At 48.9% G+C, this 17,754-nt stretch overlaps 1 protein-coding gene across 1 annotated transcript in view; it reads right to left on the bottom strand.

Moving 5' to 3' along the window:
• The window catches only part of LOC117045026 (short transient receptor potential channel 2), a 58,700-nt gene that overhangs the window by 12,874 nt on the left and 28,072 nt on the right, over positions 1 to 17,754 (bottom strand). Inside the window, exons 12-16 of the mRNA XM_033145814.1 lie at positions 16,992 to 17,204; positions 9,826 to 9,990; positions 5,889 to 6,063; positions 3,093 to 3,293; positions 433 to 595 (exon numbers count right to left, since the gene is read on the bottom strand). Of these exons, the coding sequence (XP_033001705.1) occupies positions 433 to 595; positions 3,093 to 3,293; positions 5,889 to 6,063; positions 9,826 to 9,990; positions 16,992 to 17,204 (917 nt within the window). The remainder of the gene's footprint in view (positions 1 to 432; positions 596 to 3,092; positions 3,294 to 5,888; positions 6,064 to 9,825; positions 9,991 to 16,991; positions 17,205 to 17,754) is intronic.

Raw genomic sequence — 17,754 nt, forward strand, 5'->3', positions numbered from 1 at the left:
CTACCGCTCTTAACCACTACACCACAATGTCTCCCAGGTTGCCAAACCTCTGAGGGCTGTGGAAATACCAAGAGGGGCCTCTCTGCCCGTCTTAACGGTAGGGAAGGAGGTGGTCTTTCATATATTTGGGGTCATCTGAGTCATTCAGGACAACTATCTCATGACACGGACAAAGGCTACTGCCCCATTCCTGCCAGCTGGGCTTGTGCGTACTACTCTGGCCACCTTGCCAAAACAGGTCTCCGCCTTAAAAGGCAAGAACTAGTCATGTCCTATATTGGGACGGCCCTCCTCAGGGGCCAAGCAGAGAGGTGATGCCCCCAGAGACTTGGGAGACATGGGATTCACTGAGAGGGAGAGAAGGCTCAGTGCACTGCAGAGCCAACAAGGACGATGGCAGGGAAAGATGCCCCCCACCCCACCCCAAAAAACCTGATCATGTCGTCGATCATCTTGCCAATGGAGATCTGCAGGGTCCCCAAGGTTTCGTGGGCGGGCAAGATGGAAGCCAGGCGGGTGAAACTCAGCATGCTGGTCACGGCAAACAGCACCTCGGCGATGAACTGGGGGTCTTCGGTGTGCCACTCTTGACGTTCTGGGTCAGACAGGGGAGGAAGATCAGAGAAAAGCAAGGGGTGTCTGTAATCTGAGTCGGGTGTGTGGCGCACATTACGCAAGTCAGCTGCCCTGATCCATAGTCTCCGTGGGCCAAGGTTTCTGTCGGTTGCAACCCTTCCCTGCACATTCCAGTACCAATGTCTGAAGTCTTTACATTATAAAGGCTGTCTTCCACAAGCTGGGACCCCCCAGACATTTTGAACTCCCATCAGAACCAGTCTACTACTACTACTACTACTAGTAGTAGTAGCAGTAGTAGTAGTGTGGTGTAGTGGTTAAGAGTGGTGGACTCGTCATCTGGTGAACCGGGTTCGTGTCTCCGCTCCTCCACATGCAGCTGCTGGGTGACCTTGGCCTAGTCCCACTTCTCTGAAGTCTCTCAGCCCCACTCACCTCACAGAGGAAGGGAAAGGAGAATGTTAGCCGCTTTGAGACTCCTTCGGGTAGTGATAAAGCGGGATATCAAACCCAAACTACTTCTTCTTCTTCTTCTTCTTCTTCTACTACTACTACTATTACATTATATAATTTTTATTCATTTCCAATTAACCAAATTACAATGCCAATTCAAATACAAATCACCCACATAGCCCATTATAAATTATATGTTTCCCCTCATGCGCTGGGCTTCAGGGCCTACTAATTCCCTTTGATTCTGCTTCCAAACTATTGCTCAGTCCGATTATAATCCAGTCTTGATAAAATCCCTTATACCACAGCTGCAATGATTTAACTTCAGTTCGTATTAACACATTTAATAATTTATAATTTCGCTAGTGAAGTTCTCCTTTCTTCCTCCTCCTCTGTGAAGGAATCAATTGACCCTTTATGCCTAAAATTATTAATATTGTATTTTCCTCACACAGTTCCGTTTGTCATTGCAATCCATATCTATACTCTCGACTCCCTTCATCTTCACTTGTTGTATTTATTATTATTATTATTATTATTATTATTATTATTATTATTATTATTATTATTATTATTTGTATTCTCAGGGGGTTGCCGAGTCATTAATAAAGTCATTGTCTCCTCCCCCCAAACCTACTGTCCTTTAGATCGAATGAAGACTTCTTTCCAATTTAAATCTGTACGGCCTTGTAGCTTTTCAGTTCGGCAGTTTTTGATCTTGCCCCATCGTTACCAGCACGTGTCTGTACATTTTGTTGTTGTTGTTCAGTCGTTCAGTCGTGTCCGACTCTTCGTGACCCCATGGACCAGAGCACGCCAGGCACTCCTGTCTTCCACTGCCTCTCGCAGTTTGGCCAGACTCATGTTAGTTGCTTCGAGAACACTGTCCAACCATCTCATCCTCTGTCGTCCCCTTCTCCTTGTGCCCTCCATCTTTCCCAACATCGGGGTCTTTTCCAGGGAGTCTTCTCTTCTCATGAGGTGGCCAAAGTACTGGAGCCTCAACTTCAGGATCTGTCCTTCTAGTGAGCACTCAGGGCTGATTTCTTTAAGGATGGATAAGTTTGATCTTCTTGCAGTCCATGGGACTCTCAAGAGTCTCCTCCAGCACCGTAATTCAAAAGCATCAATTCTTCAGCGATCAGTCTTCTTTATGGTCCAGCTCTCACTTCCGTACATTACTACTGGGAAAACCATAGCTTTAACTATACGGACCTTTGTCGGCAAGGTGATGTCTCTGCTTTTTAAGATGCTGTCTAGGTTTGTCATTGCTTTCCTCCCAAGAAGCAGGCGTCTTCTAATTTCGTGACAGCTGTCACCATCTGTAGTGATCATGGAGCCCAAGAAAGTAAAATCTCTCACTCTGAGAGATTTTATATGTATAAGACCTTAAAATTATTATAACAGCAACCCTGTAGGGAGGAGTTACAGGTAGGTAGCTGTGTTGGTCTGCCATAGTCAAAACAAAATAAAAAAAATAAAAAAAAATCCTTCCAGTAGCACCTTAGAGACCAACTAAGTTTGTTCTTGGTATGAGCTTCTTCAGGTATCTGTCGTTCTAGTGAGCACTCAGGGCTGGTTTCCTTCAGAATGGAACGGTTTGATCTTTTTGCAGTCCACGGGACTCTCAAGAGTCTCCTCCAGCACCACAATTCAAAAGCATCAATTCTTTGGCGATCAGCCTTCTTGATGGTCCAGCTCTCACTTCCATACATCACTACTGGGAAAACCATAGCTTTAACTATACGGACCTTTGTCGGCAAGGTGATGTCTCTGCTTTTTAAGATGCTGTCTAGGTTTGTCATTGCTTTTCTGTACATTAATCCTAATTAAATTCTTAATGAACAGAAGAACCGCTGCTTCTTAATGGCGCCATTGGAGGGTTACCGACAGGCGAGGTGCTTGAGCACTCAGCGCCTCCCTGCCTCCAGTACCATGCCAGGTATAATCAATCAATCAACCAATCAATCAATGTTCTATCGAACTCACAAGCCAATGCACCTATGGAGGCAGTGCCCAATGCAGAAGAAGGAAAGAGATCCCAGCTTGTGGGAGGTGCTCACCCGCTTGCGTGTAGTAATGGCATTCTGCAGACTCCTTGTTATCCAGACAGAAAACACGGCCCTGGAAGAATATCAGGAGCCTGAGGACAAAGGAGGCCAGGTACATACTGAGCATGACAATGTCCAGGAAGTTCCACCAGTCCAAGAGGTAGCTGCGGAAGCCCTCGATCCAAACCTCTTTGCACTCAAACCAGAAGAAACCTGGAGGAGAAAAGCACAGGGAATAAAAACCCACCACTGGGCACAGCTGGAGGAGTGGCAACCTTGGCTGGCCATTGCCATGGCCCAGGGCTCTGGATCCCCATCCTTGGGGGAAGAGGCCATGGGTTCAGGGGACATCTTGGGCCGTGAGGAGGAGAGCGTGCCCTGTGAGCTAGTCTTTTGGCGTCTCGGGCTCCTCAGAAGTTCCAGCATCAGGTGGTCTGTGATGCCAGCCCCTCGCTGACCTGAAGAGGTCACATTGCCTACCAAGGACTCCAGCTTGGAGACCATAGTGGGAACCCAGCCTCAAGAGCTCCTAAAACAGGCTGTGTCTTTTTCAGAGGCTTTGCCCATCAGGGATGGCTGCTCAGAGGAAGCTGCAGCCCTCTTTAAGGCTCCGCCTGGATTGTCCAGCTGCTGAAGCAACATTCAAGCCTGCCTTGTCTGATTTCCAGCCTAGGCTCCTCTGAAAACTATCCAGAGGGCAAGCTACCTTGCTTCTTTGCCTTTTTGGTTTTGACCTCTGCCTTGCCTGATATTGCTTATTTGAGACGACACTCTGCTTTGTCTGACTTTGCCCTGCTGGAACCTGACCTGACTCTGTTTCTTGAACCTGGAAGTGGTCCCAGTGGTATGTGAACTGATGTCTCTGACTTGGCCAGAACTCCATCACCCAGCTGGGACTACTGCCAGTGGCAGAACATCTGTCAACCTCCGATGCCTCTTCTCAATCTTTTTCTCCACTTAAGCTTACCTGGCATCCCCTCTTTGTCTCCGTTTGCCCCTAATGCTAAGGCCACGGCTTCTTCAGACTAACAATGGTTTCTCTGAATGGGAATACCCTGGAAAGAAGCTTTTATCACTCTGATTCCCAAAACGGATACAGATAGAGCTCAAGTGAAGAATTATCGACTAATTTCTTGAATGTTGATTATATATTTTTTTGCAAATATTCTGGCTAGAAGGTTGAAGTTAGTTCTGAAGGAATATATAAATAAAGACCAGGCAGGTTTTCTACTGGGGAGACATATGAAAGAGAATGTTAGAAACGTTATTGACATTTTGGAAATGCTAGAATCTAAAAAGAATTGTAAAGCTATTTTAATGTTTATTGATGCAGAGAAAGCTTTTGATAACGTGGCATGGATTTTTTTTTTTATCCATGACTTGTTTCCTGGCAGCAAACCACAATGTGAAGCCATCATTATTTTTTGTTGGCCTATAAACCGTAGCTTGTTAAACTGTGGCTTTTAAAATAATATTCATCAGCTGGTCTGTTCTGTATGGCATACAGCAGGGATGTCCAAACCGGTCCACCACGATCGACAGGTTGATCCCTGAGTGATAGTGGTCAATTGCAGGCTCATTTTCCTCCATGGGGGGGGGGCCTCGGCCCCTTGCTCTGTCCTTCATTCTCGCACAGTTGCAAAAACGGAAGATGGAGTTATCGCTGCGTGCTTTGTTTTTTGGTGAGCGATTTATGGCCCAGCCCCCCTAAAAAAGGCAAAATAACCTTGGCGTCCCCCCCCCAAAAAAGCTCAATAACTTTGGCATCCTCCCTAAAAAAAAGCTGAAAAACTTTGGGTCCGTCCCCCCCAAATGGGTAGATCACTGCCAGTTTTTTAATCTGGGAGTAGATCTCAGTCTCTTGGGAGTTTGGACGTCCCTGGCATACAGGAATTAGGTCTTTAGTGTGGTGACGTATCCTTTGCAACTAGAACCTAATACACATCAGGTGTACTAATACACAACTAGAACCTAATACACATCAGGCAGGTGCCATTTCTATTGTTTCTTTTCAGTGCCTGCTGAACTCTTTCCCTTTACAACAAGACTTTGAATCATAGAATTATAGAATCATAGAATCCTAGAGTTGGAAGAGACCACAAGGGCCATCCAGTCCAACCCCCTGCCAAGCAGGAAACACCATCAAAGCATGCCTGACAGATGGCTGTCAAGCCTCTGCTTAAAGACCTCCAAAGAAGGAGACTCCACCACACTCCTTGGCAGCAAATTCCACTGTCCAACAGCTCTTACTGTCAGGAAGTTCTTCCTAATGTTTAGGTGGAATCTTCTTTCTTGTAGTTTGAATCCATTGCCCCGTGTCCGCTTCTCTGGAGCAGCAGAAAACAACCTTTCGCCCTCCTCTATATGACATCCTTTTATATATTTGAACATGGCTATCAGATCACCCCTTAACCTTCTCTTCTCCAGGCTAAACATACCCAGCTCCCTAAGCCGTTCCTCATAAGGCATCGTTTCCAGGCCTTGGACCATTTTGGTTGCCCTCCTCTGGACACCTTCCAGCTTGTCAGTATCCTTCTTGAACTGTGGTGCCCAGAACTGGACACAGTATTCCAGGTGAGGTCTGACCAGAGCGGAATATAGTGGTACTATTACTTCCCTTGATCTAGATGCTATACTCCTATTGATGCAGCCCAGAATTGAAGTGGAGATCTTTACTTGGACGACACATAATATAGCCCACACAGAGTGTGGGACTGAGGGATCCGGGTTACCCTCAAGGTGGTAGCGGAGAATTACCTCCTGCCCACATCCTTGCCCTCCCCTGCCTGTCTGACCTGGGCCACAGACCTGCCACCCATATCATGTGCAGCGAAGTCTCCCACATGTTCTGGTTCCGCCCCGAAAAGCTCTCGCTGTTGTACTCCAGCACCAGAGACTCTCCCAGCAGGAAGACCAGGAACCAGACATACGAGGCCGAATGCAGAAGGAACTTGATCACGGGGATCTTCAGCATTTTGCCAAACTGAGGAGGAATGAGATAACACACAGTGAGTTCCACACAGTGTTTTAAAGAGGGGGCACACACACCATGGTCGTACATCAGCCCCCCCCCCAAAAAAAACCCTGATGCCCCTAGGTGTTTTGGGAATTGTGGTCCATGGGGTCACGAAGAGTCGGACACGACTGAACGACTGAACAACAACAACAACAACAGTCTAAATTTTAATGTATATTTAATTTTAATGTATTTTAAATCTTTCGTTGGAAGCCGGCCAGAGTGGCTGGGGAAACCCAGCCAGATGGGTGGGGTATAAATAAATAAATTATTATTATTATTATTAAGCATCTGTAGAGCACTACATTGAGGAAGGCTGATTTAGATCACTAAGACTGTGTCCGTTCCATCAAAATATTTAAAAATCAAGACCGGGTTGCATCATCGGCTAGCCATGTGGCAACATTCTGTTACAAACCTGCAAATTTGCACTTCTTAAATGCATTCTCCCTGCCCTGGGATCTTCACATGACTTGCTCTTCAGTTTTTTTTTCCTTCCATACATAAAGTCTGTACGGGCTGCCTCTCGCACGGCAACCGTACGGGCTGCTGCATGTGTGCAGTCCGTATGGGATACCGCACATGCGCACTCAATACGGGCTGCTGCTCACACACGGCGTCTGTATGGGCTGCCGCGCGAGCAGCATCCTGTATAGAGTGCACATGTACGGCATCCCATACAGGCTGCACACACGCATCAGCCCATATGTTCGCCGTGTGAGAGGCAGCCCATACAGTCCGTACGGTCGTCCATATGGACGCCGTGCAAGAGCGGCAGCCTGTACAGATGCAGTGCGAGCAGTGCCCATAAGGACTGCATGCGCCCTCGGCCGCTCTACAGCTGGGGGGAGGCAGGGGCCATCTTGTCTCACACACCCCCAGATTGGCACCTGGAGCGGCCTGCCCTGCCCGCCCCCCACTTTGTATGCCCCTGGTACAACACTTCCTCTTTGCCCAGAGCGGACACACAGCGGGGTGTTACTGAAGCCAGGAGGACTTCCTGTCACACCTGGTCTGGAGCTTCCTCTCCCTGCGTGCGACTAGGGCATGACCCTGGAAGACCCCATAAAAGGGCTGGTCACACAGCCATCTTCCCTTACTCTCTTTTGCTGCTTTCTTCTGATACTGATGTATTTAGCTGTCTGCTGGCTCTCAGCCAGCAAGACAGGGGCTCATTCCCATATGGGATGAACTCAAACCCTCTTCTGTAACTACAAGCTATAACCTTCCTTCAGGGAACCTACTGTGAACTGAATGAGTAAACCTATTGTTACACTTTTAAGAACACTGTTGCGTCTTTGTTCTTTTTAAGAGGGAACAAAAGGGGATTTACCAGGATCAAACCCAATCTGGACAACTTAGATTGGATTGCTTCAATAAAGAGATTCAAACAAATCTATCAACTAGCTTCCTGCAATATACAGGGGAATGTACTCTACTACTGACTCACTAGCATGAGTGAGGAAGGATAGTATTTAACCAATATATCCTCTCCTGCTATCCACAACATTCCCACAGGGCCGCGTACCAGTGGTGTGTGGGGCCAGAGGCAAAGGTGAAGAAAGCTGCCAGCGTATTTTTGAACCGGGGGGGGGCCTGTTATCTAGACACACACCTATTTATACTCCATCCTGACGTGGAAGAAGCTGCATTAGATTCCAAGGACCCGTTCTGATAATTGTGGGAATGCTTAGGAGTGTGGATGATGATATATTACTTTATATATCTCATCCCAGCCTGGGTTAACAAGCTCCAAACTTAGCAGAGTTCCATTCCCTTTCTAAAACACAGCAGAGACGGTTGCATAGGCTTGCTAAAGCCTCTAGAAGAATTTATATTCCTGGTATATTCCCCTTCTTCCCTCTTAAAAGTAAAGACACAACACTTCTCTTTATGAGATATAAAAGAGTTTACTTACAGTCATCCTGAGTTACAGTACAGTCTCAGAAGGCAATCTAGTTTAGATAAAAGTATTTACATGTAGTGAAGCTGATTCCATAGGGGAACAGGCTTCACTTGTGCTCCTCTCAGCTGCAAGCCAAGAGAGCATCCTGCTTCTTCAAGAGACGAGTCCAAAAGAGAAAGATGGGGTCTGCTTCCTGTGGTTTTGTGTAAACCTCCCCAGGTAAAACCACACCCATCTCAAGTTACATAGAGGAAGTTGTCTCGGTCCAGGTAAACAGGAAGTTAAGGCTGGAGGACTGAGACACCTTCATGTCCACTCTAACAATGTTGTGTTTGACTGCTCTGTGTTTACATCTCACAATAATAAGGGAATTACACCCAGGAAGGGTCCAGAGAATGAAGGATTATAGCCTGGGGGAAGAGTCCCAGGAGCCCAACACAGTTGCCTGGAGTTCCGCATTTTGTCTGAGGTTCCCAACCTGTGCCCTAGAGCAGGGGTCTGCAACCTTTAAGACGAAAAGAGCCACTTGGACCCGTTTCCAAAGGAAAACAAACAAACAAACTGGGAGCCGCAAAACCATTGCGACATTTAAAACAAATATAACGCTGCATATATTGTTTCTTACCTTAATGCAATAATAATAAATAACATATAGGAGCCAATGCAAAGTATAATTAGTAAAAACAACAAGAATAAGTTCTTACTTTTTTGCATTGACTCAGGGGCGTACCCAGGATCAAAACTGGTTCTCCTCCTCTAAAACAGTGTTTTTCAACCTTTTTTGGGCAAAGGCACACTTGTTTCATGAAAAAAATCACGAGGCACACCACCATTAGAAAATGTTAAAAAAAATTAACTCTGTGCCTATATTGACTATATATAAAGTAATTCTCTTGAATAGGAATCAAATAAACACAAAGAAAGTATTTTATAATTACTTTATTATGAAATAGTAAGTAAACAGAAATATGAAAAATTATAAAATACTTTATTCAGTGCGCTACCAGGGCCTGTTTGGCTGAACACAAAGCTGATATTCTGGCTGGAATTTTTCCCACGTCACACCAGGCAACATCTCGCGGCACACTAGTGTGCCATGGAACAGTGGTTGAAAAACACTGCTCTAAAAGGCAGGGAGGGGTGCGCTGGAGGGGGAGCCCTTCACAGCGGCTCATCCCCGCTTGCTTTAAAGGGACATGGGGATGAGGGGAGAACGCTCCCTTTCTCCCCTCCTCCCCATGTCCCTTTAAAGCAGTGGTGGCGAACCTTTTAGAGACCGAGTGCCCAAACTGCAACCCAAAACCCACTTATTTATTGCAAAGTGCCAACACTTTATGGGATTTAATATGGGATCATTTAATATGGGATAATAATGATTGTCTGCATGTGCACATACAAATAAATGTAAATAAATAAATAAACCCAGCCAGATTGGGGGGAGGGGTATAAATAATATATGTGTTACTAATGAATTAATTCCAGTTACAGGTAGGTAGCTGTGTTGGTCTGCTGTAGTCAAAACAAAATAATAATAAACTAAAAAATTCCTTCCAGTAGCATCTTAGAGACCAACTGATTTTGTTCTCGGTATGAGCTTTCGTGTGCATGCACGCTTCTTCCGATACACGAAAAGCTCATACCGAGAACAAACTCAGTTGGTCTCTAAGGTGCTACTGCAAGGAATTTTTTTTTATTTTTGAAGGGCTGGAGAGATCGTGGCCGTGTTGGCTGGGAAGATGACAGCACGTTATCCCTGTGCTCAGGCAACAGCTGACCCCGCCAGCTGACCTGTCTGTTGTGGAGCCCAGCCACGAACCCCTCACCTTGGATTTGGGGGCCACATAGTAGACGAGGCAAAGGAAAGGCATCCCCATGAAGATGGAACAGGAGACGAAGACCTTCCAGAGCGAGGTGCTGCCCCGCCAGCTCTGCAGGCTTCCGCACCAGATGGACGACAGCACTTGCTGGCAGATGGGGTGGGCGACAAACTGAGGGGGGGGAAATGGTCAGTTTGCATTTCTTAGTGCAGAAAGTATCGATCTGACATGTAGAGATCTTTCCTATTCTAATTAATTCAAGAGGGTTCTGGAAGCTTCTCTGCGTGAAAGAAGCAAGCAGAAGGTTCATCGTGTTTGGGTTATTCCTTCCGAGAAGCTGAGTACAGCTGGTTTAAAGTGGTTCTCTTATCTCTTCTGTTAAGGTGATGCTGACTATAAAAGTGAGGAGCCTCGGTTTCACTTTCTCTTTCTATCGCTTTCCCTTCTGGTGTGCTATTCCGTACATAGTATGCATAGTGTTAAGGTTTACTCCTATTATAAGTTATTGTAAGTTTAAGTCTGCTGCAACTGGATTTCTTATGGACAGTGCCAATCCTGAAGGTTTTGGATTAGGGGCCATTATGCTCATCTGCCTTCAGCAGTAGTAAAGCGCTGCTGCTGGATGAAATACAATTGCCTCTGGTCTATTTTTTTGGAATCCTGCAACTATACATTGGAGTTCTGCTCCGGATCAATATTGAGTAGAATTCATGACAGAAATAAGATGAAAACGTCTCTCCTGGTTCAAAGCCAAGGATAGGCAACCTAAGGCCCGGGGGCCGGATGCGGCCCAATCGCCTTCCCAATCCGGACCGTCGTTTTTACATGAGTAGAACGTGTCCTTTTATTTAAAATGCATCTCTGGGTTATTTGTGGGGCATAGGAATTCACTCATTATTTTTTCTTTTCAAAATATAGTCTGGCCCCCACACAATCTCTGAGTGCACCGGCCCACTGCTGAAAAAGGTTGCTGACTTGATCAAAAAGCAAAGGCTTGCTTGGTGGTCTCAGGACTGTCAAGGATACCTCCCCGCCCCCAACCTCCCTCAGCCTTACTTGGCAAAAACACAACTGTAGGAATCTGCACTTCTTCAACTTTTCCATTGCTGTTTAGGGTCTCATTAAGATTGGCTCTGAAAAGCCCTTAATGGTTTACAGTGGTACCGTGGTTTAAGAACAACCGTGTTTATGAACGATTTGGTTTACAAACTCCGCAAAACCGGAAGCAGTGTCCTGGTTTGCGAACTTTACCTCAGTCTAAGAACGGAATGCTTTTGAATTACGGTGCTGGAGGAGACTCTTGAGAGTCCCATGGACTGCAAGAAGATCAAACCGATCCATTCTGAAGGAAATCAGCCCTGAGTGCTCACTGGAAGGGCAGATCCTGAAGCTGAGGCTCCAATACTCTGGTCACCTCTTGAGAAGAGAAGACTCCCTGGAAAAGACCCTGATGTTGGGAAAGAAAGGAGGGCACAAGGAGAAGGGGACGACAGAGGATGAGATGGTTGGACAGTCTTCTCGAAGCTACCAACATGAGTCTGACCAAACTGCGGGAGACAGTGGAAGACAGGAATGCCTGGCGTGCTCTGGTCCATGGGGTCACAAAGAGTCGGACACAACTAAACAACAACAAAAGAACGGAATCCAAACAGTGGAAGGGCACCAGCAGTGGGATGCCTCATTAGGGAAAGTGTGCCTCGGTTTTAGAACAGTTTTGGTTTAAGAACGGACTTCGAGAACGCATTAAGTTCGTAAACCAAGGTACCACTGTATATGGTCAGTATAAGCGTGAGATGGACATCAACATAAGAGGCAGGATGGACTTTTGAATAAGGTTGTTGGTTTATGAAAGGCAAGATGGACAGATATACCGGGGTCTTAAAGGTGCTTGGGGTGGTTTCTGAAGACTTCTCCACTGTGGCCAACCAGACGAAGCTAGGAAACTACAAGAAGATTAAAAGCAACAGCTCTCTCAAACCTGATTCCGCCAATATCAACAACCCCTGCTGAATCAGGCCAATGGCCCATCCAGTCCAGCATCCTGTTCTCACAGTGGCCAACCAGGTGCCCCCAAAGGGAAGTCCACAACCATAATGCAAGTGCCATGGCTCTCTCTCCACTCGAGATTCACAGCAAGTACCATGGCATCTTTGACAACGGAAAATGCTGCTGGCCATTGTGGCTGGCAGTATGTGAGACCCCCCCTGCCCACTGCAAGACCTTCTGTTATGTATTGGGTTTAACACGTTATGATTCTAACCAATCGCAGAGCGTAGGTGGATGAAAGTTCTAATGGCAAGCTCTGTCAACTGTCACCTGCCAACTGGCAGTTCTTGTTGTTGGGCTTTCAGAGTGTGTTCTTGTTTTAATATGGGAGTGAGCTGTTGAATAAACAAAGTTATATTGGGCTTCTGACTGTTCCTGAATATTTAATACTGGCGACGAGGATGGGATGCTGGCCCTCCCGGTTTTGAGGCCTGCCACTCACAGTGAGCTTGAGTTGGAGGCCTGGATTTGAGGCCTGAGTTGGCACTGCAGCACCGCCCTGCCACTCATAGTGAGTGCGACATCAAGTCACGCTGGACTCTGCGGAGAACTCCGGTAGTGAGGAAGGGCCAGCAGCACCTTCGCAATCAACCAGCACAACACAAGCGACAGCTCAAGGTACGAAAATGGCCGCTGGGCAGACTAGGCCACCACCAGACTTCGACTTGAGCCACCCCGAGCAATGGCCACAATGGCTCCGCCGAATAAAGAGCTATGTTCGGCTTCAAGGGTTTACTAGGGAAATTGATAAAGTAGATGTACTTCTCACTGTGCTGGGAAGTTCCGCCATCACTCTACTGGAAGGTCTGATGGCACCCAGGGACATAGAGGCCTGCACTTTCGATGAGCTGACACAGGCTATGACAAGACACCTCGCGCCCCAGCCAACTAAGAACCACTGCTGCTACGACTTGGCGCACAGAGTGCAACAAGCGCAAGAGTCAGCGAGTGAATACATCACCGCGCTCCGGGCAATTGCGATGTATTGCCAATTCACGGACATCGAGGAACGACTTCTCGAAAGATTCATCACTGGCGTGCGAGACAGCCGTCTCCGCCGCAAGCTGCTGGCAAAAGATGACATCACAATGATGGAAGCAATAAATATGGCCACAGCCTTTGAGAAGGATAACGCCCATGAGGCGGCCTACAGCCTACATGCCGAAGTGAGAACTCACCGCATACAGCGAGACCGGTCACCTTCAGTAGATTCCCACAATGGGGATGTCCACCGAGCTTCGGACAGATCCGACCGACACCACAGCTCTCAAGCTACGAGCACATTGTCGAACCAGCGATCATCTGACGCACCTCAAGGGACCTGCGCCAGCTGTGGAGAAAACCACGAGCGGCGGACATGCAGGTTTCGGAATGCCACATGTCGCCGCTGTGGGAAAACTGGGCACATTGGTCGAGTCTGCCGCTCCAAGACCTTCGGAGCACGACCCAAGCAACGTGTCCATGAGGCCTACATAGAGGAGGAGTTACAGTCCACCTCTTCAGCCAGGGTACTGCAACTTCCGTCCCCGGGGCCCAATAAGCTTAGGGTGCGACTCAAGATAGAGGGATCCCCGTGTACTATGGAGTTGGATACCGGCTCATCCTACTCCATAATATCTGCTAAGACTCTGAAAGAGCTTTGTCCTGACGGCGGTCCTCCTCTCCGCCCGGCCCCCATAGTTCTGCGGGACTTCCAGAGGAAAAGAATACAGCTAAAGGGTATGGGCACCTTCAAGGTCCAGTTTAAGAAGTACACCAAGAATTTGAACCTCATCATAACTAAAGGCCCATTCACTAGCCTTCTAGGCCTAGCATGGTTCGGGCCATTAGGCTTAAGCATTTCAGGGCTTAATCAGATTTCCCCAGGGGCAGAATTCGAATCAATCTGCCAGGAGTTTCCATCAGTCTTTGATGGAACCCTGGGCCTGTACAACGGACCCCCGATTTCCCTACGGCTGAACCCCACAGTGCAACCCATCCGGGTCAAGGCCCGTAGAGTCCCGTTTGCGCTGAAACCCAGGATCGATGAGGAGCTTGATCGCTTAGTCGCACAAGGGGTCTTAGAGCCGGTAGATTCGGGAACCTGGGAAACCCCAATTGTCACACCGGTTAAGCCAGACGGCTCAGTCCGTATTTGTGGTGATTACAAATGCACCCTGAACCGGGCCTTACAGGACCACGCATACCCGGTTCCAGTAGTGAACCACGTGTTAGCGACCCTGGCTGGGGCCAAGATTTTCGGGAAGTTAGATTTAGCGCAAGCTTATCAGCAGCTGCCCGTTGATGAGGCTACCGCAGACGCCCAGACAATCGTGACTCACAGGGGTGCTTTCAGGGTCAAACGCCTACAGTTTGGAGTTTGCGTGGCCCCAGGGTTATTTCAGAGCCTAATGGATCGTCTCCTTAAAGGCATTCCCGGAGTCACACCGTTTTTCGATGATGTGCTGATTGCCGCATCATCAAAAGAGGACTTTACCGCCAGATTACGGACAGTGCTCCAACGCTTCCAGGCAGCAGGACTTAAAGTAAAGCAGAAAAAGTGCCTGTTGGGAGTTAGCAGTGTGGATTTCCTGGGGTTCCGGGTTGACGCGGATGGCCTGCATCCAGCAGAGGACAAAGTGCGCGCCATTTGCGATGCCCCAGACCCAAAGAACAAGGCAGAGTTACAAGCCTTCTTGGGACTTCTTAATTTTTATCATGCATTCCTGCCACACAAGGCAGCCGTAGCTGAGCCTTTGCACAGGCTCCTGGACAAAAAAGCACCATGGATCTGGGGCCCTCGACAGGCCAAGGCTTTCCGAGGGGTCAAAGACTTGCTTGTGTCCAACTTAGTGTTGGCACACTTCGACGAAAAGCTTCCGGTGGTGTTGGCTTGCGATGCTTCCCCTTATGGAGTGGGCGCAGTACTGGGCCACCAGCTCCCAGATGGGAGGGAAGTTCCAGTGGCTTACTTCTCCCAAACTCTCACGTCGGCAGAGCGCAACTACTCCCAGATCGACAAGGAGGGTTTGGCAATAGTTAAAGGAGTCAAAAAGTTTCATGACTTCCTTTATGGTCGGCCTTTCACAATCATTACAGACCACAAGCCACTCCTGGGACTCTTTGCGCCCGACCGCCAGACACCCCAGATGCTTTCGCCACAAGTATTGCGCTGGTCCATTTTCCTGGCCGGGTACCAATACTCACTACAGCACCGACCTGGGAAAGCCATGGGTCACGCAGACGCGCTCAGCCGCTTGCCACTGCCGGAGAGCAGTCCTGACCCTGCTCCTGCCCACCAGATCCTGCGGCTGGAAGACTTACCTGACCAGCCCCTGCATGTGAAGGACATTGCTGCCGCAACCGCGAAGGACAGACTATTGGCCCGTGTCTCGGACTGGGTGGGGAGGGGGTGGCCCGGGAAGCCGGGTCCAGAATTTTCCTGTTACACAGCCCGCAAAGACGAGCTGTCTACTCACCGAGGATGCGTGTTATGGGGTAGCCGTGTTATAGTCCCCACCCCGTTAAAAAAAAAAGTCTTAGAAGGGCTGCATGTGTCTCACCCGGGAATTGTCCGGATGAAGGCATTGGCCCGTAGCTATGTGTGGTGGCCAGGCATAGATGCGGAGATAGAGGGTTGGGTGAAACGTTGCGAGCCCTGCCAGGTCTCCCGGCCGGATCCACCCAAGGCTCCAGTACAGTCCTGGGAGTCCACACAGTCCCCATGGTCCCGGGTGCACGTGGACTTCGCGGGGCCTTTTCAGGGCCAACTCTTCCTAATAGTGGTCGACTCTCAGTCCAAGTGGCTAGAGGTGGTGCCTACCTCAACCGTGTCCACGAGAGCAACTATAAACGCGCTTAGGAAGCTATTTGCAACACATGGCTTGCCAGACACAATGGTGAGTGATAATGGGACTGCTTTTACTTCGGCGGAATTCAAAGAATTTGTAACAAAGAATGGAATCCGCCACATTCGTTCCGCTCCTTTTCACCCAGCCACTAATGGCCAAGCTGAACGCATGGTCCGTACTACCAAAGACGCACTGAGGCGCATAGTGCATGGTGACTGGACTCTCCGGTTAGCGGAGTTCTTATTGGCCCAACACACCACTCCAAGCGCAGTGACCGGCCGGAGCCCAGCGGAGTTGCTTATGGGAAGGAGGCTCACTACCCTCCTTGATCGTATGCACCCCGACCGGGCTCTTGAGCAACGGCCATCGACTGTGGTGCGGGGGGCTCCTAGAGGGTTCTTCCCTGGGGACACTGTGTACGTCCGGAACTATGGGCCCGGACAGGGTTGGGTCCCAGGTACCATTGCCCGCTGTACAGGTCCGGTCTCCTACGAGGTAGGGCTGGAGGGGGGTCTGGTTTGGAAGAGACACCTTGACCAGATCAGAACCAGGACACCTCCGAACAGGGAACTTCAAGCAGAACCAGAGTACAGAGAAATGGGTACTTTGGGAGAATCTGTGCCCAGGCCAGGGTGGGAACCAGATGGGTTGCCGGTGACCGAGTTACCCCAGCAAGGTGACTTCAGGCCGGAGTCCTCAATGGTGCCATTGGCCATTACCCCTTCAGAGCTGGCCTCTCCACTTAGACCGCAGGTACCGGAGGAACCTCCTGGGTCACCCATTCGGGCACAGGAACCACGACGGTCCCAGCGGGAGCGGAAAAGGCCAGCACACTTTGATGACTATGTTTGTTCCTTTTGTTAGGAAGTTGGGGGGAGGAGTGTTATGTATTGGGTTTAACACGTTATGATTCTAACCAATCGCAGAGCGTAGGTGGATGAAAGTTCTAATGGCAAGCTCTGTCAACTGTCACCTGCCAACTGGCAGTTCTTGTTGTTGGGCTTTCAGAGTGTGTTCTTGTTTTAATATGGGAGTGAGCTGTTGAATAAACAAAGTTATATTGGGCTTCTGACTGTTCCTGAATATTTAATACCTTCCTTCCACCAGTGGCAGACTTTGGTAATATGGCGCCCTGAGGACAAAATCTGGCACCTTCCCCCCTCTGCACATACTGTGCTACGTCATAGTTTTGCACCCCCTCAGCTCGGCGCCCTGTGCAGGAGAACACCCCACACTGCCTTAAATCCGGCACTGCTCCCTGCTGCCCCCCAGATCATGTTCCTCTGACCAGCTCACCCGCTTCTGGTTGTAGTTGACAGCCAGGCGAAGCCTCGCCAAGTTGGGGATGCCCTCCTCAAAGGCCTGGTCATCGAGGTCCTCCTCTTCCTCGTCATTTGAGGAATCCGCCACGTCATTCAAGACGGCCGTCACCTCGCTCTGGTTGCGGCACATTCCCAGCAGCTCAAAGGCAAACTCCTGGCACAGCTGCTCCAGGGCCAGGTACTCGGGCTGGACGGGAGGACAAGGACAAGGCAGGGTCAAGGAAGGAAGGATCTGGCTCCGGCTCGGAAGGGCAGCACAAGGGCCCACCCCAATTCTGAAGAATTAGGCTTGTGATGTGAATATTGTGCAATTAAAAAGCAATCTCATCGTCAAGGCTGAGGAACAACCAGTGGCCCTCCAGGTGTTGTTGGACTCTCAGCCCACACGGCCAATGTTCAGGGATGATGGGAGTTGTGGTCCACCAATACCTTGAGGGCCATAGATGTTCCCCACCTTGACCTACTGTCAGGCTTCAGGGGATCCGATCCCTCCCTCGGTGGCAGTAAATAAGCAGATCAAACCAAAGGAGCATTCTTACCAATTTACAGTATTTAATAATCACAGCAAGTGACAAAGGAGGGCATATCTCTCTAGAAATGGTGTGGCTCCCAGTAGAGGCTCACCCCATCCGTCTGCTTTGATCTACGCCACTCCAGCATTGGGTAATCTGAGTTTGTTGCTGCTGCATTCTCAAAGCCTGTCTAGTCTTGGGCGAAGGGGGGAGTCAGGAATGCCG

Source organism: Lacerta agilis, chromosome 4 (genome assembly GCF_009819535.1).
Source record: "Lacerta agilis isolate rLacAgi1 chromosome 4, rLacAgi1.pri, whole genome shotgun sequence".
Lineage (NCBI taxonomy): Eukaryota > Metazoa > Chordata > Lepidosauria > Squamata > Lacertidae > Lacerta > Lacerta agilis.